Here is a 26040-nt window from a genome sequence, read left to right on the forward strand (position 1 = left end):
CAATAGAAACAATCAGGGAGACAACTTGAGCACTGGGTTGAACTGGATTTATTGAAAAACAAATGTTAAACATATTCCAACATTAACAGTAGAAAAGTGATTGCGCAGGAACCAAAAAATCAGAAGTAATCTTGAGAATTAACAGTAGAGCTATCCATAATTCTGGTGTGTGTGTGTATAAGGAATATAAACCGATGTTGCTAGAAGATCCAGATGTCACACACGTAGGTAGCTGCATCACATCTCTCCACACTGAGCAATGACAATGGGGAGTTTAGGCTTATTGTTTGGTCCTGTAGGTACATTCTGTTTCAAGAGAAGAGCACAAACTTAAAAAAATTACAAATAACCTTAAAATAAATCAACTGAATAAAATGTGCAACATATGACAACTCCCCGCCCCCCAAAAAACATATAATCCTATTCTTTTTTTTAAATGACTGTTCTTTTATTTATTATAATACTTAATTATATTAGATAAAATTTTTAAATAAAAAAAAGTAGTTAAGTTTTTACCTCAATTTTCCTCATGATTAGCAGACCATCAACCACTTTTCCTGAAAAAGTAAAAAAAATAAATCTATTATCAGACTAAAATTACGATAGAGCTTCAAAAACTCCAGATGTCAAATGTTGATTTATTTACCAAAAACAACATGTTTCCCATCCAACCAATCACATTTTGTACAGGTGATAAAAAACTGGCAGCCGTTTGTTCCTGGTCCACTATTTGCCTGCAACAAAAATCAATTACAAAAACAAATTTGTAAGAGTCAGCTCATTCTAAGCATATCCTGTTATTTCCTTTTTGAATGAAAAATTTTGATTTGATCGTTGATCATTAAAACGTAACATCCACCCACCTCTGTATGAATTATATCTTTTTAAATAATTTACTAATCATTTTTATTCTTCATTTTTGTTCTTGTGAAGCACCCTGTGATCTTTATCTTGAGAGGCTCTATATAAAGAAGCCTTTCTTCTTCTTCTAAATGGCTTGTATTTGATATAACGTCTTCTGGAGTCCTAGAACCCCCCATGGCGCTTTACAACACAAATCAGTCATTCACCTATGCACACACACATTCACATTCACAATGTAGCCACAGCTGCCCTGAGGCGCACTGACGGAAGCAAGGAGATGCTGCTGAGCACAGGCACCACCGCTCCCTCAGACCACCAGAAGACAATGTCTTGCCCAAGAACACACAAGCAGCATTCTCTGCCGGGATCGATCCTACAACCCTCCGATTGCTGGACAACCCGCTATACCACCTGAGCTACTGCTGCATCTCTGGATTCAGATAAAACAAATCGTTCCTCAGTTTGAGCGTCTCTAGCATAAGAACATTAATCTCCACACTAACCATTGACAGTAATCCAGGAGCAGAATGTTTCATTTTGAAGTTTTCATCAGCGAACGGACCTCTGTAGATGCTGCAGATCCCAGTTCCATCACCCTGTACCAAAAGAGAAAGGGCAAAGGGGTCAAAACGTCAAGGTGTAATTCCTCTTATAACCACAAGAGGGAGAAACAGGACAATAAAGTCCTCTTGCTTATTTTATAACGAAAATAATGCATGAGGATTACATGATTTATTTATTTATTTTAGCAGAGTTCCAATTTTCTATTGCTGAACAATTTGGTGCAAATTTAAAGTCAGGATCAGGGAGGAGGAAAATTCTCCCACAACAATGAAAATTATACTTAAGATTAAAAATTCAGAAATAAGTTTTATTCTAACAAACATGCAAAAAGTACGTCTAGCTAAAACCACCAGAGAGCAGGTGCACAGTTGCTTACATTTACAAAGTCTCCTCCTTGAATCATGAAGTCTTTGATCACCCTGAAATTGAATATTGAAGCACAAAGATTAAAAGTGAAGTAGTAAATGAGATTGTATTCAGCTTTTTCCTCTGCTCTCTGCCCGAACAGTAAACCTTAGACTGTAGTTCTGTAGCTCATGCAAAAGAACTGGGGGGCTTTAGACCTGTGGCCCTAACATCAGTCCTGTGCAAGTGCAAGGAAAGGGTCGTGGGAGGACACTTGACAAAATTTATCTCAGACCAGCTGGATCCCCTACAATTTGCTTACAAGGCAAAACGTGGTGTAGAGGACGCAAGTCTCACACTTCTAAATGCTGTCATTAAACACATGGACTCTACACAACCATACACAAGAATCTTATTCAGGGATTTGTCTTCTGCATTTAATACACTAGACACCAGCATTTTGCTGGAACAGCTTTCAGATCTCCATCTCCACACAACGCTGCTTTTATGGATCCACAACTTTTTGAAAGACAGGCCACAACAAGTGTTCTTAAGAGGATTTAAATCCACGAAAAGTCTCATTAGCATTGGACTGCCACAAGGATGTGTTTTGTCTCCAGTGCTTTTCTCAGTCAACACAAACAACATCCGGTGCCATAGTGAGAGAATGGCCCTGTAGAAGTATGCAGACGACATGGCATTGGTGGCATCAGTGAAGACATCGGAGGACCTGTCTAAATATCAGCAGCGGTCAGCAATCTGGTCCAGACATTTGGAGACTTTCACCTGGGGCTGAATATCTCAAAAACTAAAGACATGTGCTGTGGGGCAGCCGGTGAGGCAGACACATCCCTGTTCGAACCCCTCAGCATACAGGGTCAGCCTGTGGGGCAGGTTCAGTCATTCAGGTACCTGGGAGCAGAAACTGATGACCACCTGTCCTTTGCAAATCACAGCAACGGGGTCTACAAGAAAGCGCTGCAAAGACTCCACCTGCTAAGGAAGCTTAGAGCACTCAATGTGAACAAGGACATCCTAACAATTGTATAATATAAACCACTGATTGAATCCATTCCAACTTTCAATATTACAGCTTGGTATACCTTTCTTACAGTTAAAAACAAAACACAACTCTCTCGCATTGTTAAATTAGGCAGCAAAATTACAGGTTCACCTCAGATCCCACTTTCTGTTCTTCACGAGCGAGCAGTGCACAGGAAGGCTACCCTGATCAGTGCAGACTCAACCCGTCCACTGAACCCACTTTTTCAGTTACTTCCGTCAGGAAGGAGGTTCAGGGTTCCATTGGCCAAGAAAGGTGTCTATAAGAAATTATTTGTTCCCAGCGCAATTACAATTTTGAATTCTTACAGTTTTATTTTTTTACGATGATAACATTCTAATACCTTTTAATTGTCTTTTTATGTATTTGTGTGAATGCGATATGGATTGTATTGTAAGGTGAGCCATGTCAAAGGTGAATTTCTGCCTTTGAGTTGGACAATAAAGTTGATCTATCTATCATCTATCTATCTATCTATTATCTATCTATCTATCTATCTATCTATCTATCTATCTATCTATCTATCTATCTATCTATCTATCTATCTATCTATCTATCTATCTATCTATCTATCCATCCATCCATCCATCCATCCATCCATCCATCCATCCATCCATCCATCCATCCATCCATCCATCCATCCATCTATCCATCTATCCATCTATCCATCCATCCATCCATCCATCCATCCATCCATCCATCCATCCATCCATCCATCCATCCATCCATCCATCCATCCATCCATCCATCCATCCATCTATCTATCTATCTATCTATCTATCTATCTATCTATCTAGTTGTGTTTCATATGGAGGGAAAATGCAGAAAGGGTTGAAAACTTCTAACTTCCAAAATGGCCCTTTTGTCTTTTAGGGACCCTTCCTGTAAACAGGGTTAAATATAAACTAAAATAAATATTCTGGCACTCCGACCCGAGGCAATGCAAAATGGATCGGGTGACAGTTCCTCATCAGTAACAGCCCTGGCTCTCGGGCATTCCACTCAGCACCTTTTTCAACTACATCCATCCTGTTTTTCAGGTTTCAACAAACTGGTTTGAATCATTCCTCGAGTGCATCGCTTTTTCTTTCTTAGAAATCCACATTTCTTTTAAGAGAAACAAGCAGAGAAGAAAAGCCAGGCCTAAAAATATCCTTATCTTCAAAAGACGACTGGGGTCAGAAAGACAAGTGTGTAAGAAACGGGAGCTGCTTAATTCTTCAGTTGGTCATTTTCTAAATGTCAAGTTTTCAGCAAATAGATATTTGAGAATCGCCCTGCTCACGCTACAGTACTGATCATGTGCCAGACGGGGTTTTCTTAGCCAAGATGTTTCTTGTGTGTCGACACAACACGGTTCATCTCTTGGGATTAGGGATTTTTACAACTCCTGGATGATTCATAACTCAGCTTTAACTGGCTTTACTTAAGTGGTCCGATATTGGACTAAAGACCAGCTTAAAAAGCACATTACGTCCAACAGAAACTTATGAAAGACTTTTACGAAAAAAGCAAACAATGACAAGGAAGTCTGTCCTCAAAGTAGCTAAATGTTAAGAAATGATGGTTGGCTCATCTTTTGTATGAACAAGTACCTCCTCTGGCATTTCTTTAACTCAGCAAATCAGAACAAATAAAAAAAGTTCCATAATACTCAGTGAACAAGACCCCAAGATAATTGTGAGGGATAGATACAGTGATCCCTCGTTTATCGCGGTAGATGCGTTCCAGACCTGGCCGCGATAGGTGAAAATCCGCGAAGTAGGGACACCATATTTACAGTACAGCACATTCTCTTTTTGTGGGTAAAACTCAAGAAAAATTTTTTTTACTTGGTTTTTTAATAGTTTTATTACAAAAAGTGCATCTTATGATGAAATTGATGAAAAAAAAAACAGGAATTTCTTGATATTTCGCATAGAAAAATACCGCGAATTGGTGAAAAATACCGCAAATCTGCGAATTTCCCTTGAATAAGGCTCCAAAGAAAAAATCCGCAAAGTGGTGAATCCGCGATAAACGAACCGCGAAGTAGCGAGGGATCACTGTAGAGGGAAAGATGAAGCATGACATCGATAGGCAGATTGGTGCTGAGTCTGCAGTGATGTGGGCATTGTTCCAGTCGGTCGTGGTGAAGAGAGAGGAGAGCCGGAAGATGAAGCTCTCGACTCATCGGTCGATCTACGTTCCTACCCTCACCTATGGTTACACGTTTTGGGTGGTCACCAAAAGAATGGGATTACCGATACAAGCAGCTGAAATGAGTTTTCTCTGAAGGGTGGCTGGGCTTTCCCTTAGAGATAGCGTGAAAAGCTCGGTCATACGGGAGGGGCTAGGAGTAGATTTGCTGCTCCTCCACACTGAGAGGAGCCAGTTGGTGGCTCGGGCATCTGATTAGGATGCTTTCTGGACGCCTCCTTCAAGAGGTTTTACTGGGCACGTAAAACCGGAAGGAGACCTAAAGGTAGACCCAGGACATGCTGGAGGGACTATGTCTCTCACCTGGCCAGGGGAACACCTTGGGATTCACCTGGAGGAGCTGGCCCAAGTGGCTGGGGAGAGGGAAGTCTGGGCCTCTCTGCTTAGGCCAGTGCACCTGTGACCCCACCCCAGACAAGTAGAGGAAAATGGACGCTCAATCTTTCTGTATCTGATGTGCTTCAATTCACTTTCTTGCTGCATTACTTATCAGGCAGATTTCAGTTCCCAAACGAAAGGATCCCATTTGACTATAGATCAAACTATGATAGACTTCCAGGGTTGTGAAACGAGCACATAACATCACCCCTCCACCACCGTGCTGACAGCTGGTAGGTGTTAGTTTTGATAGGGAAAAAAAACCAAGTCAGCTTGGCATGGTGCTGACTGTCAAAAAATCTTCTATTTTTATGATTAAAGACTTTTGTATCACAAGTCTTGATTTGTGTTCTGACGCATCAATCCAAACCCACCAAACAAGCTTCTTCACTATTTTAGACAAAGATTAGTAAAAGAAAACGTCCAAACCAGCTGAACCAGTTTGTAAACTTCAACAATGGGATCTTCTAATTGAAACCCATAGAACTAACGTTTTCATCCATTTCCTTGCACAACAGCCTGCTGAATTCTGAGTTGCATCAGTTTTGAACATTTTGCACTGATCTGTTACAGGTGGAGTGGATGATGTTTGTCCAGAGGAATTTTTCCATATTGCCATCAGGATCATAACCCACTCAAACTGCCCTCTGACCGTCTCTCTCCCCTCTGCACGAATGACGTGTTCTTCAACTCAACTCACTTTATTTGTACAGCACTTTACTGTACAAACAATGCAGGCCACCAAGGCATTCTTCTTGGCTTGTAGCATTCAAATAAGAAACTAAGCCAGAGCCAGGCTAGCTAGTGTCACAGGCGAAATGTTCCATTTTCTTTCCAATTTCATTTAAGGAATTGTACATGTTCTGCTGTGGTTGGGTAGCGTTTGTGTGATGGACCTGTTTTCTGGGAACGCAGCTGGCAGAGCTGTGTGTATGTGTAACGCGTTAGTGTGTGTCTCCCTCTACCAGAGATGAGAGAGTATTCAGAAAGACGTAGAAGAAATGTTTACTGATGTATTTTCTCTTTACAAATGTGCAAGAATACAACTAAATGGTCCAGATTGGCTACATTTCTGCATTCATATGTGCTGATAATCAGTTAATTCAATGCATTACAGGATGCTACAAAATAAAAACATGTATTCTTATATCATTTGGGTGATATTAAAAACAGGTTTGTATCGATAGTTTTTATTCGAGTGAAGCGTGAAGGGGAAGCCAAAGCTCCACCCATCAGCCCACACTTCAATTTTATGAGACTTCCTTCTTTAAACGAGCCGATTCAACCCTCTTCACAAGGTTTTAATTACAAAACAGTCGGGTTAAACAGGAAAATAAATGAGAGTTGTAACTTTTTTGAAATGTCACAGGTAATTTTACTCCGTTTACCTGTGGAAGGTGCAGCCTTTGAACCCAATTGGAACACCATCCTTCCTGCAGAGCAAAGGTTAGAGATTAGAACAAATGTTAGCTGCAAAGGATCCATTACTTGTCTTGCAGACTATTAAACACACCTGCAACCTGTTAAACAAACTCCCATTCCTTCCGTGTTTGACCATACTTACATCAGCCTCTGTCACTTTAAATAGCTGCCTTTAACAAAGCAGAGCCACTGTCGGGTGTGAGTAATAAAAGCCTCTAAAATTAAACCAATAACATTTTCAAATATGACAGCAAATTTACATTATTTGGTTTGTGCACGATTTGGTCTTTGTGCTTTCTGAGTTGAGCGCTATCGACCAAGTTGTGTACAATATTGCTTTTATTAGTTTTTTGCATTACTTAAAACATTGCATGAAATCATCCTGCAAAGAGAATGAATAATGCACCTGTGATGATTTGTTCACTAACCAGTTATCTGTGTTTATTTACCAAGAGAAGCCAATGCCCATTTAGTGCCGTACCTGAACTCTCCTGTGCAGAACTGCCTGTAAGAGATCATAAAAACATTAGTAAAATCTTTTTAAACTGCGTCGTTTTTCTGTTTGGGAAATTTTGTGATGCAGACAGAGGTCTTACCTGAAGTTCTCAGCCGTCTTTGGAACCACGTCTGCAAAAAGCTCTATCTTCATCCGTCCGACATCCTGACAGAAAGAGGAAATTCTGGTAATTAATCATAACCAAAAAGGGAAAACATTTTCTAAATCATTCAGGAGATTAAATCAGAGAAGTTAAGAATATATTAATAAAAGTAAGGGATAACTAGATCTGATGTGCAATTGGCACCGGGCTTCAGTCGCTGCAGTGTGAGGCTGTGCTTTCACCTGTGGAGCTCTCGGAGGGAGACCACAGAAACTCTGCAGCTCGATGCGTTGATGCGCGCTTCAACCTCAACCTAGAGTCCCTCATCCGAGTTTTTCTGGCTAAAAGCACCAGCAAACCTCAGTTAGCTTGTAGCTGAGAACTATGGTGGAATGACATAATCAAAATTCTATCCTTAGCTTCACTGATCGAGACCTTTTTTCACTCCCACCCCCAACAGAACACCACGGCGGGTGTGACAGGTTCTCCGCTCAGTAAAGTCAGAGAAGCAGAAACAGCCGGCTGCTACCACTTCTACTTAAGGACAAACTAGCAGTCCCAAAAAGAAAAACACCATTTGAAGTTGTGGACAACAAAAGACGTTTGGACATAGAAAATGGAGACGGATGTTTAGAGCCCTCTTGTTTCCTCTGGCATTGCAGGTTCTGGTATCTGGCAGACTTGGCCTGGGGAAGATACCCGTCAGGAGGGATGAGAGTTCCAGGACTGTGTTTTTGTTTTAAGCTAGCTTGTTTTGCAGATTTGCTGTTGCAGCTTTAAGTCACGTGAACAGGCTAAAGCTGAAAACCATCCAAAAGTAAACGCATCTTTAATATGACTTGCTTTATTTTTCTAAATACACACTAAAGCAACCAGGCTGAGTAAAGATGAAGGCTAGACTGTCCAAATTTATAGCCGATCCTCACAAGAATGCCAGGTATTGCTGACAGGCATTGCTGTAGTATGATGACGTCAGCATCGTGCTGCATGTGGAGGTTTTATACACTTTACATGGAGGGATTATAAAGAAATTTGCAGACATTTGCAAAATATATCTGCTTTATGAGTGTAGCGTAGTTAATCTACATAACTAGAACTTATTAGCGCTGTTGCTATCCAGCTTTGCTAAATTCTGAGAAAAATCAAACTAATTGGCAAATGAACTTATATTATATATATATATATATATATCCACGGATATTTATATAATCGATAGAAGTTCATACACCAACTGGCTTGGTCTATATTTAATCAAAAGATTAATATTTAATTTAAGAGATTTAAATTAATAGCAAATGTTTATTTATTAATTCAGAAGATTTAAAGAGATTTTTGCTCGTTCAGTGACCAAATATACACCACTTTGTGTTTTATTTCAAAGAAGAGTCAGGTTTAAAAAGTTAAGAATTTATTACTAACAATTTAAAGATGACAATTTAAAAGACAATTCATAAATGACAATTTATAAAAGCTTTGATATTAAAACTTGGTATTAAAGCAGCCTGTGTCTGGATGGAACTAAAATGAGATGTGTGTGTGTTTGGATGTGTGAATGGAAGGTCTCAGACGGTTTCTATCTTAGAGAGAGAAAAACGCATTCTGGGTGAAAGAGTTTGTTTTGCAGCTAAGCTAAATTATTTCTTAATAAGGAACGGGCATACAGATGTGTTCTACCTCACCGTTCAGACAACCCTCTGTTTGGATCCAGAGGTCAAGGGAGGATGTTGTCAGCCTCTGGTTACTCGGTCCGGTAGGGGAGATCCGAGTGGTACAGACTCTCTGGTCCTAGAGTTGCCGCAGGCACACAGGTGTTGAGTTTGCATCTTAAATTAAGTCTGAAGGAGTTTTGCGTCAGCTTGTTGCAGATGGCGTTTCTTGTTGAAGCAATTCTGCATGACAGAAAAGCTTTGGTGGAGGTTTCGAGCGGCTGACCCGATACTCTGGAACTCTCGTCGCCACGGAGAGATTTTGGTGAGCTCAAGAACTGAACTTGAACCGAGGAGTTTAGGTTTTAACATAATTCAGAACACGCCCTCTCAGAGATAGAAAGCTTTGTTGTTATGGAACAAAGACATGTGAATGCAGTTACCTTTAACATGATTTCAGTGCCCTGCATGGTGTGTATAAGTGCACATAACCCTCTGTCACTGATCAAACATTACTGATTAATTATTAACCAAAGAATAATAATTCATTTCCGTAATTAGGCTAACCCTAACCCTAAAGAATATATCACTGTAATGAACAGTTTGACCTGGGATCAGAATACAGTCAGAAACATATCCTATGGTCTTGTTTTTCCACATCTAACATACATCATAATCATCCTTGTCCACTTTTGCAAAAACCAAACAAACCAGTAAGAGATACCAGCTGGCATCCAGTGACACATTTTGTTTACTCGCTTCAATTCCTGCAAAGCAAATTCTCTATATTTTAAACAACAAACGCCTTTTCATTTTAGTCTTCGTATCATTTTCTGGCAATGGAAATGTGGACAAAGAAACTGTGCCACAGTCGTTGAGGGCAACACAATATGTGTGAGAACCACGCATTTATGATCTCCAGGTTAAGATAAAAACTACAGAAAAATCCTTAACTACGACAAAAAACAGTTTGACCAAGTCGGACCTCTTCAGATCATGAAATTGATACTTCAGGATTCTGTAAAACAAACTACTTTGGTGGTATAATGGCAGGTGTTTTGTCTTTAAAAAGGATAATCCAGGTTTTTGTCTATTCCTGGAAGAGCAATAGCATCAAGCAGAAGAATCATTTGAGATTATCTGACACGAGAACAAAAGGTCATCTAACTATCAAGCCTCGTTCAAACTCTGAGACTTCAGCAGCGAACACTTCCAGCACATGTCTCCTGTTGATTCACAAAACCCCCAAAGCACTGGTAACATCCCAGGTGGCAGCAGACAGCAAACAAAGCCAGACCTGTCAGCCAAAGCGGTACTTCTAAGAAGTAATTTTCATCGTCTAGCATTTAGGGCTGGCTGCCGTTTCTGGGAATTGTAATGCAACCGTACACAGGCATGGCGCAGAGGGACGAAACCCTGAAAAAGGGTGTGGCATCTCCCACGTGTATAGTTAGCAGATGCTGCCTTTTCACTTGACCTACCAGCTGCTGAATTTGCAAATCAGTCAGAGGAATTCACCTTTTGAACATAAAGGGAGAGGAGTCAAGCAGGTTTCTCTAAAAACACGGAAGACCTGTCTTATGCAAAGACGAGGGTGGAGATTAAGGTGGAGCCTTGAAGCCGTATATAAGACAACACCACCTGGAAACAGCACGACACTCCCAGATGAAAACGCGCTGGTTAAGCTGGTCTACTGAAACCCACTGGGCTAAGACGGCAGAGGTACAGTACCTGTATAATACACGGCTCTACCAAACGTGTTACTGAATGTTTGCTTTATTTGCCACTGACGTTAGAAATCATGCAGAACTAAATGGTTTGATGTGATGCTGCAGACAGTTTAGGCTCATGATAAAATAATGTATTTTGGTTAATAAACAAAAGAAGAATCCAAGTGTTATCTCATTGATAGTGATTGACAATGAGTGTTTTTCCAAAGGCATATAAGTAAAGTTTGGTTATTTTAAATGGCCTTTATCTATGTTTAGTTTTTCCTATCCAATCAGACTAATGAGGAAGAACAAAGCTCTGGTCAACAGCTCGCAAACAAACAAATTTATTCAAATGTTTTCTTAGAAGCCTGGAGAATTCAAAACAAACTGTTGGACAAATGATTTTAAAAAGAAAATGTAAGTGTAGCGTAGTTAATCTACATAACTAGAATATAACGCTGTTTGCTATTCAGCTTCGTTAAGTTCTGAGATAGATCAAACGGATTGGCAAATGAACATATATATATATATATATATATATATATATATATATATATATATATATATATATATATATATATATATATATATATTCTATATATCCACGGATATTTATATAATTGATAGAAGTTCATACACCAACTGGTTTGGTCTATATTTAATTCAAAGATTAATATTTAATTTAAGAGTTTTAAATTAATAGCAAAAGTTTATTTATTAATTCAGAAGATTTAAAGAGATTTTTGCTCGTTCAGTGACCAAATATACACCACTCTGTTTTATTTCAAAGAAGAGTCAGGTTTAAAAAGTTAAGAATTTATTACTAACAATTTAAAGATGACAATTTAAAAGACAATTCATAAATGACAATTTATAAAAGCTTTGATATTAAAACTTGGTATTAAAGCAACCTGTGTCTGGATGAAAACTAAAAATGAAATGTGTGTGTTTGGATGTGTGAATGGAATCTGTAAATAGAAGTACAGCCAGGACAGTTCGACCCAGCTGAGGAAGTGTGACCTTTGGGTCACAAATGAGGCCGTTCAGGTTGCTACATAAGCAAACAGAGTGTGTCAGAGGGATTTAAGAGATGTCGACTGTGTGTGCAGAGTGTTGTAATGTTTAAGCTCTGTAAATATAGAAGACACACATACATACATTCTATATGTGTATATATATATAATGTAGACAGACAGACAGACAGACAGACAGACAGACAGACAGACAGACAGACAGACAGACAGACAGACAGATAGATAGATAGATAGATAGATAGATAGATAGATAGATAGATAGATAGATGATAGATAGATAGATGATAGATAGATAGATAGATAGATAGATAGATAGATAGATAGATAGATAGATAGATAGATAGATAGATAGATAGATAGATAGATAGATAGATAGATAGATAGATAGATAGATGTGTGTACGTTTTTGTGTGTAAACCATAGTCATAGGTATATAAACCATAATATCTATGTCTATGGTAAAAACACAACATTTGGCCCATTAAGACTTCTGAACTGACTTAAAGGTTTTGGATAACTTTGAGAAGGATCACGTTTGTCCGATAGGCTGCTGGTTCACAAAAGCTGGGGTCAGGAGAACTAGGGGTATACCGATATATTGGTCGGCTGATATATTGGGCAGGTATTTGCAGTTCTTTTATACATCGGCCAATATTTGTCCTTAGCAACACTTCCTCGTACAACCCGGTGCAGAATTTAATTGAAATCAATTTTTACAATCACTAGAAATGTTGTGCATTAACTGATGTTTTTACATTTTAGCATTAAGATAAGATGGAAAATGTCTTGATATCCGCCCATAAAAAATCTGCAGTACACATAGGCCATTGGCTGATCATGTCTTCTACATATCGGTATCGGCAATGGAAAAAACAATATTGGTTGACTTTTACTCAGGACCCCACTGTGGCTCAACAAACAGCAGTTTGAGATTTTGAGATGATCTACGGAAATCAAAGTAACTTTAAAATGATTGCCAGCATTACTTTTAGGTCCAGGTGCTACATAGAGAAAAACATTGGATCAAAAGGTTGAAATTTGATTTAACTGCAGACTCTGTGACCAATTGTTATTATAATCTCTCTGCTTTGACATGTTCTAATCTATACTATCACCCACAATTAAAATAAGAGTATGGCAGAATTTGCATCTATGTTTTGTATAACATATGTATATTATCCCTGCCTAACACTCTGTATAAACACACACACACACACACACACACACACACACACACACACACACACACACACCAGGAACAACCACATCTAATTAAATCTACTTCCTATTTTACAATAATGATACTATCTCTGGTTTATGAGGAAACATGAATGTAACAGATGGATGGATTGGGTTTCACTCATTACGTCTACTAAAAACACTACTTGTTTTGGCTTTCTTGCAGAGTTTCCAGCAGCATTGCCTTCACTGATCCGGGCGTTGTTCCCTCAACATAGATGCTGCCAGAGTTCCCGCTGCTTTGGGAGAACTGTCAAACTGTCAAAATGTTGGCCGTCCTGGAGAAATGGGAGGCGGGATCCTGCCACCACTCAAACAATGTAGCCAAGTATTTTTTCCTTTTGCTTTTTAAGTTGCTGCTGGACACGGCTGTCCTCTACACCTGCAGGCCAAAGCGCTTCATTCACTTCTTAAATGTGTGCAGCCTGTCCATCGTCATCGCCGACTTCCTCCTCACAGTTTCCATGGGGGTCGCGTGGATTGTTGGCGGCGAGAGGTCTTTTGTGTCGGCCTGCTTCCTCTTGGCCAATGCCTCGGTGACGTACGGAGCAATCCCACTGCCCATGATCTGCCTGGGTTTGATAGACTATTGCTTAGAGGAAACATGCATGAGCAAACACACAGCATGCTACAAACTGCTCAGGAATGTGATCTTTACACTGCTGGTGTGGATCATTGCTCTTGTTCACTCTTTTAGCTCTTTTCACGAAAAGCCGGTGCTACTGGACTACATTCCTGGGAAAAAAACATTGGTTTGTAAAGTAGAAGAGTCGACAATGATCACCGTTGTCATTTTGGGACTTTTCTTTCTGACGTTTTTTACAACGTTGCCATTCTGCTCGAGAATCCCCATGTGGGTGAAAGAAGCCGATAAGATCTACGAAGCTCGGGAGAAACAAGAGAACACCAAAAGTGACCTGTTCTTGACCTCGGACTGGAAATATGACATGGAAACATTCAAAGGAGAGGAGAAACATCTAGAGAACATTGGATCACTGCCGCCTCTGTGGTTCAGCCTAATGCTGGGCTTTATGCTGTTTTGGATGCCGTACCTCATTGTGATCTTATCCTGTCTGCTGAGCGGCTTTGCGGTACCGGCTCACATCTCGGTCAACCTTCTGTGGCTGGAGTGTACCAACAGCTTCATGGTAGGCCTGCTGTTCTGGGTAAAGAGCAAGACTAAAGGCCCACACAACCATCTGCCAGAAAACGTGTGTTCCTGGCACATTTACTGGCATCTAAGCAAAGGCACAGCACAGCCTCGACTCCCGATCGCCTTGTTTAATCCATCACAAGCAAAGAGAAACGTTGTATTCCACATGTAAGCAAATTTGCCATAGCATTGACAGCCCCTACTGAGCTACGAGTGTGTAGACTTAATGAAAATAAGCCAACTTGTGCAGCTAAGTACAAATATGAGTCATTGTATGGAGAAAAAAACGGAATCGGTAACACTGAAGAAGTTGAATGCTGCAGCTGTAAATGGACTGTGCACGCAGCAAAGAGTTGCAAAGCTCAACTTTTATAAATATGAAATAAAATTTCCCAACAGGGAGTACAGATGGGCAAGCTAACCAAAGATAATGAGTATCTCATGGATAAAATTGATTCACTTGAGAACTATAATAGACGCTGTAATATCTGCATTCTCAATGTGCATGAGGGCTGTGAGGGGAATGATCCGGCCACACTTTGCCAACTGGATACCGGCTGTGCTGGGGCAGATATATTTCCCTGAACCACTGAAGACAGAACGAGCCCATCGGACATCTGCACAAAGACCAACCGCCAATGAGAGACCGAGACCAGTACTGATCTGCCTGCTCAAGTACCAGGATCAGGAGAAGATACTCCGTGTGGCTGCAAAGCTGTCTAAGGAAAATAAAGCTCCCGTGTACGAGAAGAAGCCAATAATGTTCTTTCCAGACCTGAGTGCCAGTGTGTTGAAGCGCCGAAAGGAATATGACCGGGTAAAGGAGCTGAGATCCAGGGACGTCCTGTTTGCCCTACTCTACCCTGCTACCTTGAGGATATCGCTCCCGGACAGATCGAGGAAACTCTACAAAACACTAAAGGGAGCGGCAGAATTTGTGAAGAACCATAATTGGGGGAACTGAATGGATGAGCTGCTAAACAACGGCGGCATTTTGCCTTCATTCCTTTTTTGGACATCTTATGAGCTGTAAGTTACTGTTGATCAATGATGTAGTTCAATAGCGGGACTAGATATTTTTGACTAGATATGACTAGATATAACCGTGATCATCAATATTTGAGTTCAAAATGTATGTGTTTCACATAATAAATAACACTGCAACTGAGAAACCTCTGGAAGATGAGAAATCTTAGATTTGAGCGAGACTTGTTGTTCACAAGTAGAAGACCAACCCAGGTGGAGGGAGTTGTGCCACGTGTTCAGGGTATGGCACGGGTGTGTGTGTGTGTGTGTGTGTGGGGGGGGGGGGGTTCAAGTTTTTTTTTTTTTGGAAATTATTTTTGAACATGCATTTTTACCATTATACTATTAAAGATCAGGTTAAATCTGTACAAAAATTACAACTGTAGTGGGAAGCGTATTGAAATTTGTTAGTTTTAATGTTAATAGGCTGAACGGACCAATTAAAAGAAAAAGAGTCTTAACATATCTTAAAAAGTTACAAGTAGATATTGCTTTTTTTTTTTTTTTTTTTTACAAAAAACTCATCTCACTCTTCAAGAACACAAAAAATTGACATGAGAATGGTTAGGCCAGGTGGTATCATCATTTAATTCAAGAGCTAGAGGGGTGGCCATTTTGATTAATAAAAAGACACCTTTAGAAATACTAGATACTAATATTGATCCCTCAGGACGTTGTTTTTGTTAATTGTAGAATATTTTCAGAACATTGGTCACCCCTAAATTTGTATGTACCAAACTATGACGATGAGCTATTTATGCAAGATATATTCCTGAAGGTTGCAGGGGGACATAATAATATTTTAGTAGGTGGTGGTGATGTAAATTTTTGTTTAGATCCTGTTCTGGATAAGTCGACTAAAACCATCTCCAGATCAAAGGTGTCTAAAGTTACTCAAAATTACATGACAGACTTAAATTTAATAGATATTTGGAGACGGATACATCCACAAACCTGAGATTATTCATTTTATTTAGGCCTGTTTAAGTCCCACACTAGGATAGACTTCATTTTATCATCTGCCCATTTATTCCATAGAGTAAAAGATGCTGAATATTTATCTAGAACTTTATCTGATCATTCACCATTAACTTTGTTCATTTTATTTCCTGATAAGCCCAATATGCTCTATAGATGGTGCCTCAACCCTACTCTTCTTCAAAGAACTGATTTTTGCTTATTCATAAGGGAACAACAGATTAAACTGTTTTGTGATACAAACTGCACCTCTTCACCGGACAGCTTTATTCTATGGGAAACATTAAAGGCCTACCTTAGAGGACAGATAATCTCTACCAAAGGTTTAAAAAAACAATATACAAAAGACATTGACCAGCTGGAAAAGGAAATTCTAGTTCTCGAGAAAGAACACCAGGGGAATGGCTCCCCGAACACATATCAATCGTTAGTTCAGAAAAAGGTACGATATTATACACTAAACACATATAAAATTAAAAAAAAATTGTTTAAGAACTAAACAGAAATATTATGAACTAGGGGAGAAAGCTAACAAAATTGTATCCTGGCAACTGAAAGCAGAAGAAAGCATGAGGACAATTAATGCTATCCAAACTGAAACAGGCTCCGTCTCTTATAACCCAATAGAAATTAATTCCACAATTAAACATTTCTACACAAAACTATGAGTCGGAGCTACCAAATGATTTGACCCACATTCACAACTTCCTGTCTAAAATTGAATTAGCAAAAATTAATGAGGAGGAGCAAAGGAATCTTGACCTCCCTTTCATGCAGGTAGAGGTTGTAAAAGCTTTAAACTCTTTTCAATCCAATAAATCCCCAGGGGATGATGGCTTTCCACCGGAATTTTATAAAGAATTCAAAAATCTGCTAACTCTACTGATTATGGATGTAATGCAGCTCTCGTCTAAGATGCATAAACTCCCAGGATCCTTCTCAACCGCAATAATTACGGTTATATTAAAAAAAGGTAAAGATCCATTAAAATGTACGTCTTACAGGCCTATTTCATTATTAAATGTGGAATATAAAATCATCTCCAAAGTGTTAGCAAATAGAATAGGCCGAATATTACCCAAAATAATCAATCCAGATCAGAGCGGCTTTATTCAAAAGCGCCTCTCAGCTGATAATTTGAGCAGATTTCTGAACATAATTCATTTAGCAAAATCACAACCTGGCCACACGGTGGCAGTGGCACTAGATGCCGAAAAAGCCTTTGATAGACTGGAATGGCCCTATCTATTTAAAGTGTTGGCTAAATTTGGCTTTGGACAGACATTTATTAACTGGGTGAAAACCCTGTATTATAAACCCAAAGCAAGCATTGCCACTAACGGGACTGTTTCGGCTCCGTTCTCCCAGGGTCGATACAGTAGACAGGGCTGCCCACTGTCACCAAGCCTATTTGCTCTAGCTATCGAACCTCTGGCAGAGACAATTAGAATGGACCCTGATATTAAAGGCTTTAAGATTGGTCAGTTAACTCATAAAATCAATCTGTTTGCGGACGATATCCTTTTATATTTAACGGACCCCTCTCAATCTCTCGGACGTTTGCAGGAATTACTAAACGCCTATGGAACTATTTCGGGATACAAGGTAAATTTTGAAATAAAAGAAATACCTCCGTTATCAACATTTGATTTTTCGGTGTACCAAAGGATATCTGCATTCAAATGGGTTTCGACTGGAATAAAATATCTGGGGCATAGTGGTTGATAATACGTTTAAGAATCTTTATAAGCTGAATTATTGTCCACTATTGAAAAAAAATGAGGAAGATCTAAATAAATGGATCAACCTTCCTATCACTTTGATCGGGAGGATAAACTGTATAAAGATGAATATATTACCAAGGTTACAATATCTTTTTCAATCGTTACCAATTCTGTTACCTCACACATTTTTTAAGACTGAACAAAGTGTAAGACAGTTCATGCAGAACAACAAAATGCCTAGGATATCCTTAGAGAAATTAACATGGGATTATAAATCGGGGGGCTTCAATTACCCAATTTTAAAAACTATTATTTTGCAGCCCAAATCTGATTTTGCTTGTCCTTGTTTGGAGGTGACATGACACCATCCTGGGTTCATCTTGCATTTAACTCTCTAGGAGACAGCTTATATGGAGAATTTCTTTACAAAAACAACTATAAAACATTGTCAAAGAAGACCGATAGCCCGATTTTATTACATTTGACTAAAGTTTGGTATGATGCTCACAAAAATGTCGGGAAGGCGATAGGACTTTTACCATGGACACAATTGAAACAAAGCAAACTGATTCCTCTAACGATGGACAACAAGCTTCTGGAAACCTGGAACAACAACGGAATCCACAAACTGGAGGACTGTTATGAAGAGGAGGAGACACTCATGACCTTTGAACGATTGAGAAGGAAATATGGACTGCCCAACAATACTTTCTTTTGCTATCTCCGATTGAGATCCTTTCTGAGAAGTACTCTGGGTAATAGCATGGCTTTACCTAAATTAACTGGAATTGAAAAATTGATTTATGATAATGGATCGCACAAGTTCATCTCTAAAGTGTATTTTTTGTTAATATCTGAATGCCCTAAACCGAATTTGTACTGGTCCAGGGAAAGGTGGGAATCAGACTTAAATATAAATATAGAAGATGACCAAACATGGTCGGAGTTATGTCAGAACAGTGTATCGACCACCATAAATGCATGATACAGGCTTGTTCATTATAATTTCCTCCATCAGCTATATTTGACCCCAGTAAAGGTTCATAAGGGTAAATATCTGATGTTTGTTTCCGATGTGCCATAGAAGTGGGCTCCTTCTTACACAGTACTTGGTCATGCGTGAAAGTGAGAGGCTTCTGGATAGACATCTGTGATGTTTTGACTAAGATAGTTCATGTTGTAATCCCAAACAATCCAGAACTCTATCTACTGGGGGACCTTAGGAAAATTGTGTTAGTTTTAAAATGAAAAACCTGAAAATAATGTATTCTGAAAAAATAATAATAAAAAATATGAAATAAAATTTCTACATGTAAATAAGCTTGTATTTACAGAAGGACAACTTGCAGTTTTATATGCTGTTATATGGACAGAATCATGCGCACCCTCTTTATAATTTTTGGCTTGGACTTTGAAGCAGGTTCATTGTTTAATTGTTTTCAATAGAAAAAAATAATGATCAGTAATGTTTCCGTTTCTTCTTTGTGGACTTTTTTGCTTCCTGATCTTGTTTTACTCTTGTAGCTTTTAAAGATCCAACTAGGGCTGCAGCTATCGAATATTTTTGTAATCGAGTACTCTATCGAATCTTTTTTTCGATTAATCGAGTACTCTAATAAATTACCCTTTTGTGTTTGTAAACCATTATATCATATATTGATGAGCCAAGATGGCGTCGAGTATGGCTGCCTCGTCGCGAGTTCCACCAAGTTCCAACATTACACACTCCATACTGTACATTAATGCCACTGTTTTGCACATACCAACCTCTGTACATTTTATATCTCTTATCTTATTGTTTACTTTATTCATTTGTATACTTAAATTAGCCATTTTTATATTTTACTTGTTTTTACATTACTGTATTTTTGCACAACTCAGTTGCTGTGAAGCTCGCACACAAGAATTTCACTCGCATGTACTGTACCAGTGTACCTGCACATGTGACGTGACAATAAAAGTGATTTGATATCAAATAGCATGTTATAATTATGAAAGACCTCTTAAAATGAGCAAGCAATTGCCAGTTATTCTTCAAGTTTTATTCAAAATTAGTTTGCATAACTTCAGCACTTAAACTTTACTTCACAGTAAACAAATGCCTGTGCAAAAAATAAGTAAACAACCTGAGCTGATTTTCCCCTCGTGTGAGAATCTGCTAGCCTGCAAGCCAGACAAAAACTAGGAGGATAACGCTGCGAGCGGCTGCGGCCCAAACAGAACCAGAACCGCTCACGGCGCAAACAGCTCGCCGGCTGTTTCCCTATTAACACACGTCCGTTTTTATTTCTACACTTTTTTTTCTCACACTAACAAGGATTGCCAAAAGCATGTTTGCTGTGGTTTTGTCAAATTATACTGATCACAAAACATTTATTTACTTTCTTTCGTTTTCCTCCGCCACTCATAAATACCCGTGTCCTCCTGCAGAAACCCCGAGGGACAACAGACATCAATAACACAATAGAAAGTCCGACATATTGTGTAAAAAGTGCTATTTTTAGCACATTTTAAGTCCGACGTGTTGCTACCAGATGTACGGTGTGAGCTGAAACTGAGTGCTACAAACGAAAAAGTCGCAGTGTCTGCAGAATATATAGAAAAACAGGCTAAAAAGCATTATCTTGTAGAGGCTCCGAGTCCGCTTGCAGAAGTGACATTTACAGGTGCTGCAGCACGGAGGATGTGGTGTTGTGGTAGGTTAAATCCATTTTACAGTATTTATACTGGACTACGTTTTCCGTCTTACGACGTGAAAGATGGTCCCACAACTTTGACTTTTTCTGTCTTTTTCGCACTCCACCGGGGTCCACGTTGTTAAGAGAAAGTTAAGTTACATTCGCTACTCGCGTGTGCATTCAGTGCAGTGGGCATGTGCGTCACTTATTTCGGTCCGGGTGAAACATGACCCCGGGCGATTGCAAAGCCATGAATTAATTAAATATGAATTAAACGAATCCTCGAGGCAGAGAATTTGACTCGAGGATTTTTTGTACTCGAATTATTCGAGGTACCCGAGGAATCGTTTCAGCTCTAGATCCAACCTTGTATTTTCAACTCAGTGTTGACTAACTCAAAAAGGTTCAGTCCTAACACCTGACAGTGACCGTAAAGATACATCTGATTGCCTTACACAGACATCATTACAATGACTGCTTAGTAACATTTGCATTAAACATTTTTTGAGTCAGCAAATGACTCTGGGAAAAAGGCTAAATGCAACAACTTTTTGTGTGTCCCTCATGTAACTTTTTTAAAAAGACAAAGGTTAGATGAAAACAATCACATTAGCGAACCACTAAATCATTTAACTAGAAGTCAAACCAGCCTCTATTACTGGTGTTAAATAATAAATAACTTTGAGACCGTCAAAACTCCAGGGAGAGAAAAAAAGCTGTTTAAAGAGTCCCAGAAAAAAAGATGCTTTTACAACTGGAAGCTATTGTTTGTGGCTTAGGAGCCCTATGTATGTGCCTATGTATGTTTGTCTGATCTCAGGATTGTGTGTACTGAAACTCTAATTTCCCTAATAAAGTATCTTTGTTCCATGTCTGCAGCTCATCGTTCCTCCAGAGAATGGGTCAATTGCCGAGAACAAATATCACACACCAGTGTGATAACTAGTGGGACGTTGACTTTAATCTACTTCCGGACCATGGGTCCCCGGAAATGAGAAAAAATGAGTGAAGCACCGATGTGACAGACGCTGTCACCTTTTGGCCACAAGAGGCCCTCGTCGGTACTCTGCCTGCACAGCTGCGGGCTGTCAGGCTGATTATGTCTCACTGTTAAAAGGGGACTCTGCCTGTCATTCAAGGAGAGACATTAGTTGGGTGTTGGCACGGAGGTGTTAACTCTCCTCTCTTTCTCTCCTCGATTAAGACGTTAAAGTCTCCGTTCGCTACCTTAGTGGTTCTCGTTAGTTACCTGAGTGGTATTTTCTTATTTTGATTTTATAATAATAGTAGTTTGTGTGTCCTCATTCCAGGAGAGACCTTGCTCACCCTTTTGGTGCAGCTTTTCTGTTATTCCGCGTACCTTGATTCCGGCCCTTTTGCGCCGCGCTTTTTGTTTATTAGAAATCGTTTTATGTTAATTCCTTTTGTTATTGATGCCCGGTGTTTGGATGACCTTTTTGTTTCCTTTTACAGCCCAGAGTGCTGTTTGTTTTAATAAATTTCCTTCAGAGAGTTTTAATTTGGTTTGTTTCCTTCCGGTACAAAATCTTCTTTACTCCCTTAATCACCATCGTGCTCCTAGCGAGCCAAGGGACGTAAAAACCGATATGACATTTTAGGGCCGATACTGATAATATCATTGTTATGTCCGATAACCGATATTTGTCGATACCGATATGCTGACATTAATGCTTCTAAAATCAGCATTTTGTATAGAAGGAAACATATTAAAGCTGAATTTACATTATTACGTACACACACCACAAACATTTACTCGTCTGAGATGTTACAATTAGTGTCACGTGACTAAACAAATACACATCACCCCCCCTCACCCTCTGAAACATAAACAAATGGAAACAAGATGGAAAAAATATTGGTTGTTTTTTATCAACCCGGTTTTAATTATCGGACCGATACCGATATGTTAAAAAATGACTAACATCAGCTGATACCGATATTGATGCCAATATGCATGTGTAGAAAAATATATGCAAGCCAACGGTGCTATAAAAGCTATTTTCTAATCCCGTTTGATATCTACCATGGGTTTCACAAATGATGTCCGTAAATTTCAAATACACATTTTGATGCCAAAAAAGCGCTTATTTTCAAACAGCGGCAAAAGCTGTTTCAGGTTTTGTGTGGAAAAATACATATAGGACTACAAACGTTCGTCCCACTAAATTGATATAATTGACCCAGACAGAGAAGAGGGGGAGATCAGTTTAGCAAAGAATCCTTCTTCCAGGACCAAAGAAGGAGCATTAAACGAAACGTGAAAACCACCATAAATCTGGCTATCTGATAAGTAGCAGCTACGCTGGGGAGAAAAGATTTTGTCGGGACGTCATATATGCGACTTCTGATTTGTAGTCATTTTATTTACGAATTTTTACAAGCAAACAAAGCTGAAATTACATGACATAATTGTGATTCAGGGCGTAAGGCAAAGCGGGTTATTTTTTCTTTGCTCCAGGGACCCATGAGCTGACTGGAAGGGGAGGAGACTTGGGTTCTTATTATCAAGTTTTACATCCTGCTGTTCCAGCGGGTCGCACTGGCTCATGAGCTCCTGTGGTTTCACAGACTTTGTTTAGATCATCCACTCAACGTCATTAGTTTCGCAGCAAAAGAATTATTCAAACTACGTCCACACGAATGAACTGTTCGGTCCTTTATTGTCAACGACGTAATTAACAGTGTCCATCTCTTTTTTTCCATTTGGGGCTCTCATTTTTCTACTTTTACCTGAAGCAGGAGGCTACAGATACACAAACATGAGCGGTTAGCAGCACATCCGCCTGGCTGCTACTGAGCTGTGGGTCTCTACTCTTCATACCGAAGTTCTATCTTCCCACTCTCACATGTCCATCGAGGAAAAGTTGTTTTGAAATATTTATTGCCATCGTTTCATTGCCCAGCCCTACCTTCAGTCCTTCTGGACAAATCCTTATAGCAGAAATCCACTATGATTAACAATGAATAATGAGAAGTGTTCTAACAGATTGAAGGTGAAACATCTACATATGTTTGAGATTCTGCTGCAAGTTAAATTTTGTTTGGCCAAGTAGGGTGGAGTCACCTGGTCTGAACGAGGCTGAAGGTAAGGCTGCTACAGAACATATAACAAATTGTTTCTAATTATGGCTTTCTGCTCTGGGTTCAGATCAGTTACAGCCATTTGTGTAAGTTTCCCAGTGACAAGCAGCTACATGTTGTAGCTTTAGAAGTGAAACATCCTCTTCAAATTAAACTAAATCAGATGCCGTTTCCTGATTAGGTTTGTACTGAAGAGCATTTGATGACTTCAGCTGCAGTGAAGCAAAGAGAGGGGAAATGTCCACATGAAGTCATTGTAATAAAAAACTTTACCGATTCCATAATCATATCCTGCAACACGACTTCAACAGAGTTAAAGCTACATTTCAAACCCAATCATATTCAGAACCATTTTTTCCCTGTATGTTTACAGGGGAGCTGGTGTCCATCTCCAGCAGTCACCGAGCGAAAGGCAGGGGTTCTCACTCCATGCAGAAATACACAACCAGTCTCACACAGAAGCAAGTTATGGGCCATTCCCATCTGTACCGGGTCGGCCCGGGCCGGGTAGGGTAGGTTGTTTACATATCTGGGTGGCCTGGTATTTTTCCGGGCCAACCAAGGCTCATTCTCAGCCCTCTTCTCGAGGGGGTTTGCTTCAGGCCGACCAGGGCCAACACACCCACTGCTGACAGCAAATTCACACCTTCCATTAGAGCAAGCCTCTGATTGGTGGGTAGAATCAGCCCACATGGGCTTAAGGCAAGGATGTGTGGAATCAACCGGGCCAGGCTGGGGCCGACCGGGGCTACCCGGCCCGGGCCGACCTGGTACAAATGGGAATGGCCCACTAGAGCCCCCAATGAACCGAACATGCATGGTTTTGGTCCATCAAAGGAAACAGGAGTGCCCAGGAAAAGCCGACGCAGAAATAGCGAGAACATGCTCTACACATAAAGGCCACAGCTGGAATTCAAACCAGCAGCCTTCTTTCTGAAAGTCAACAGGACAACCTACTGCATCGCCGCCCTAATGCTACGTTTAACAGAGAAAAAATAGTGAAAACATGTCTTTGCCCTGAAATTCTGCAAAATTTTGCACACATTTTTAACGGTTTTGTGATTTTTCATTATTGAAAATAACTCACATTAGTTTGAAATTATTAATACGATTATTTCAAACTTTGCTTTATAATCAGTGGTCAGGGGTACTTTGTAAGTATATGAGAAGTATCCATTTGCATGCAGTGTCTGCTATGTTGAATGAACATGTTCAGCATCGACACAGATCTGCTGTTTTGTTAATGTCCTGGTGCATGCTTTAAAAAGCAGGTGAGCCAACCAAGTTCTTACTGGTGGCACTTGCACACGCAGAGCCACTTTCTCAAACCTATAAAATCTTCTTGGTGTTGATTGTCGAATGTTGAAATGGAAGATAAAAAGAACCTCAATCTCGTTTTTATTCAAGTTAAACGTTTTCTCTGCGCCTTTCAAAGCACATAAATATCCACTACTTAAACAAAACGTTAAACGTAGCACTGATTTACTATTATAAGAAACAAATAAACTAAACATAATACCTAAAATTCTGCTTACTCTCCCATAAACTTAATCAAAAGGCGACTTTGCGTTGAGATGAGTAACTGAGCGCGGTGACGTTGACAGCACGTTTTCGGTAAAATAAAAAGAACTTTTGGGTTCCACTGACCTGCCCTCCGATGGTAATGTCAAAGAACACGATGGGGTTGTTTGGGTTTGTCGCTTGAACAGACATCGATATGTTTTGACCGCTTTTGCACAGATTTCAAATTACAAATCGGCAAAAAAAATTACATACTAGCCATTTGAAAATAGAGAGCATGCGCAGAAGAAACTTATGGTGGCTCGCGAGAGACAAGGTACGAATTGCAACTAGGGACAAAAACCTAGACATGCATTGTATATATTTCTTCTTTAGACCCTGGCTAATGTTGGTGTAAATCTTTTGTTTCCCATAGCTATGTTATTACTAGGATTTCACATAACTTAAATCCAACCTTTTCCTGATGTTTAGCAGTTCAAAAATGCAAATTTAAAATGTTTCAAATTTTATTTAAAGGTCAGCTGGAAATAAATAACTAAATATTAAAATACAGTCTCAGTGAATAGTAAAAACAGAATTAAGTTGAGCAAAATAAAATGCAATGTACGTCTTGACTCCACTGTCCTCTTTAGAAGAAGAGAGCACAGGAGAACCCAGGAGAACACGAATGAACACTCTAGAATGATTTTACCAGAGCGCCACCTTGTGCTGCATATTTTTTCACTAAATAAAAATAGTCAAATATTGAAAACACGACTTGGGAAATTCGCAAGAAATAGAAATAGGTCAATTT

At 39.4% G+C, this 26040-nt stretch overlaps 2 protein-coding genes across 2 annotated transcripts; one reads left to right on the forward strand and one right to left on the reverse strand.

Annotated features, from left to right (window-relative positions):
- Window positions 1-29: 29 nt before the first annotated feature.
- Window positions 30-25556, reverse strand: ppih (peptidylprolyl isomerase H (cyclophilin H)). Its single transcript, XM_070544706.1, has 9 exons — window positions 25374-25556; window positions 7432-7496; window positions 7317-7340; window positions 6802-6846; window positions 1805-1847; window positions 1368-1460; window positions 647-734; window positions 517-557; window positions 30-306 (listed from the first exon to the last, which is right to left on the reverse strand). Exons 1-9 carry the CDS (start codon window positions 25437-25439, stop codon window positions 238-240), a joined length of 534 nt encoding a protein of 177 aa, XP_070400807.1. The 5' UTR covers window positions 25440-25556; the 3' UTR covers window positions 30-237.
- Window positions 10269-21496, forward strand: si:dkeyp-100a1.6 (probable G-protein coupled receptor 160). The gene is made up of 2 exons (XM_070544705.1): window positions 10269-10802; window positions 13232-21496. Exon 2 carries the CDS (start codon window positions 13284-13286, stop codon window positions 14388-14390), a length of 1107 nt encoding a protein of 368 aa, XP_070400806.1. The 5' UTR covers window positions 10269-10802; window positions 13232-13283; the 3' UTR covers window positions 14391-21496.
- Window positions 25557-26040: the final 484 nt, after the last annotated feature.

Source organism: Nothobranchius furzeri, chromosome 15, assembly GCF_043380555.1.
Source record: "Nothobranchius furzeri strain GRZ-AD chromosome 15, NfurGRZ-RIMD1, whole genome shotgun sequence".
Taxonomy (NCBI): domain Eukaryota; kingdom Metazoa; phylum Chordata; class Actinopteri; order Cyprinodontiformes; family Nothobranchiidae; genus Nothobranchius; species Nothobranchius furzeri.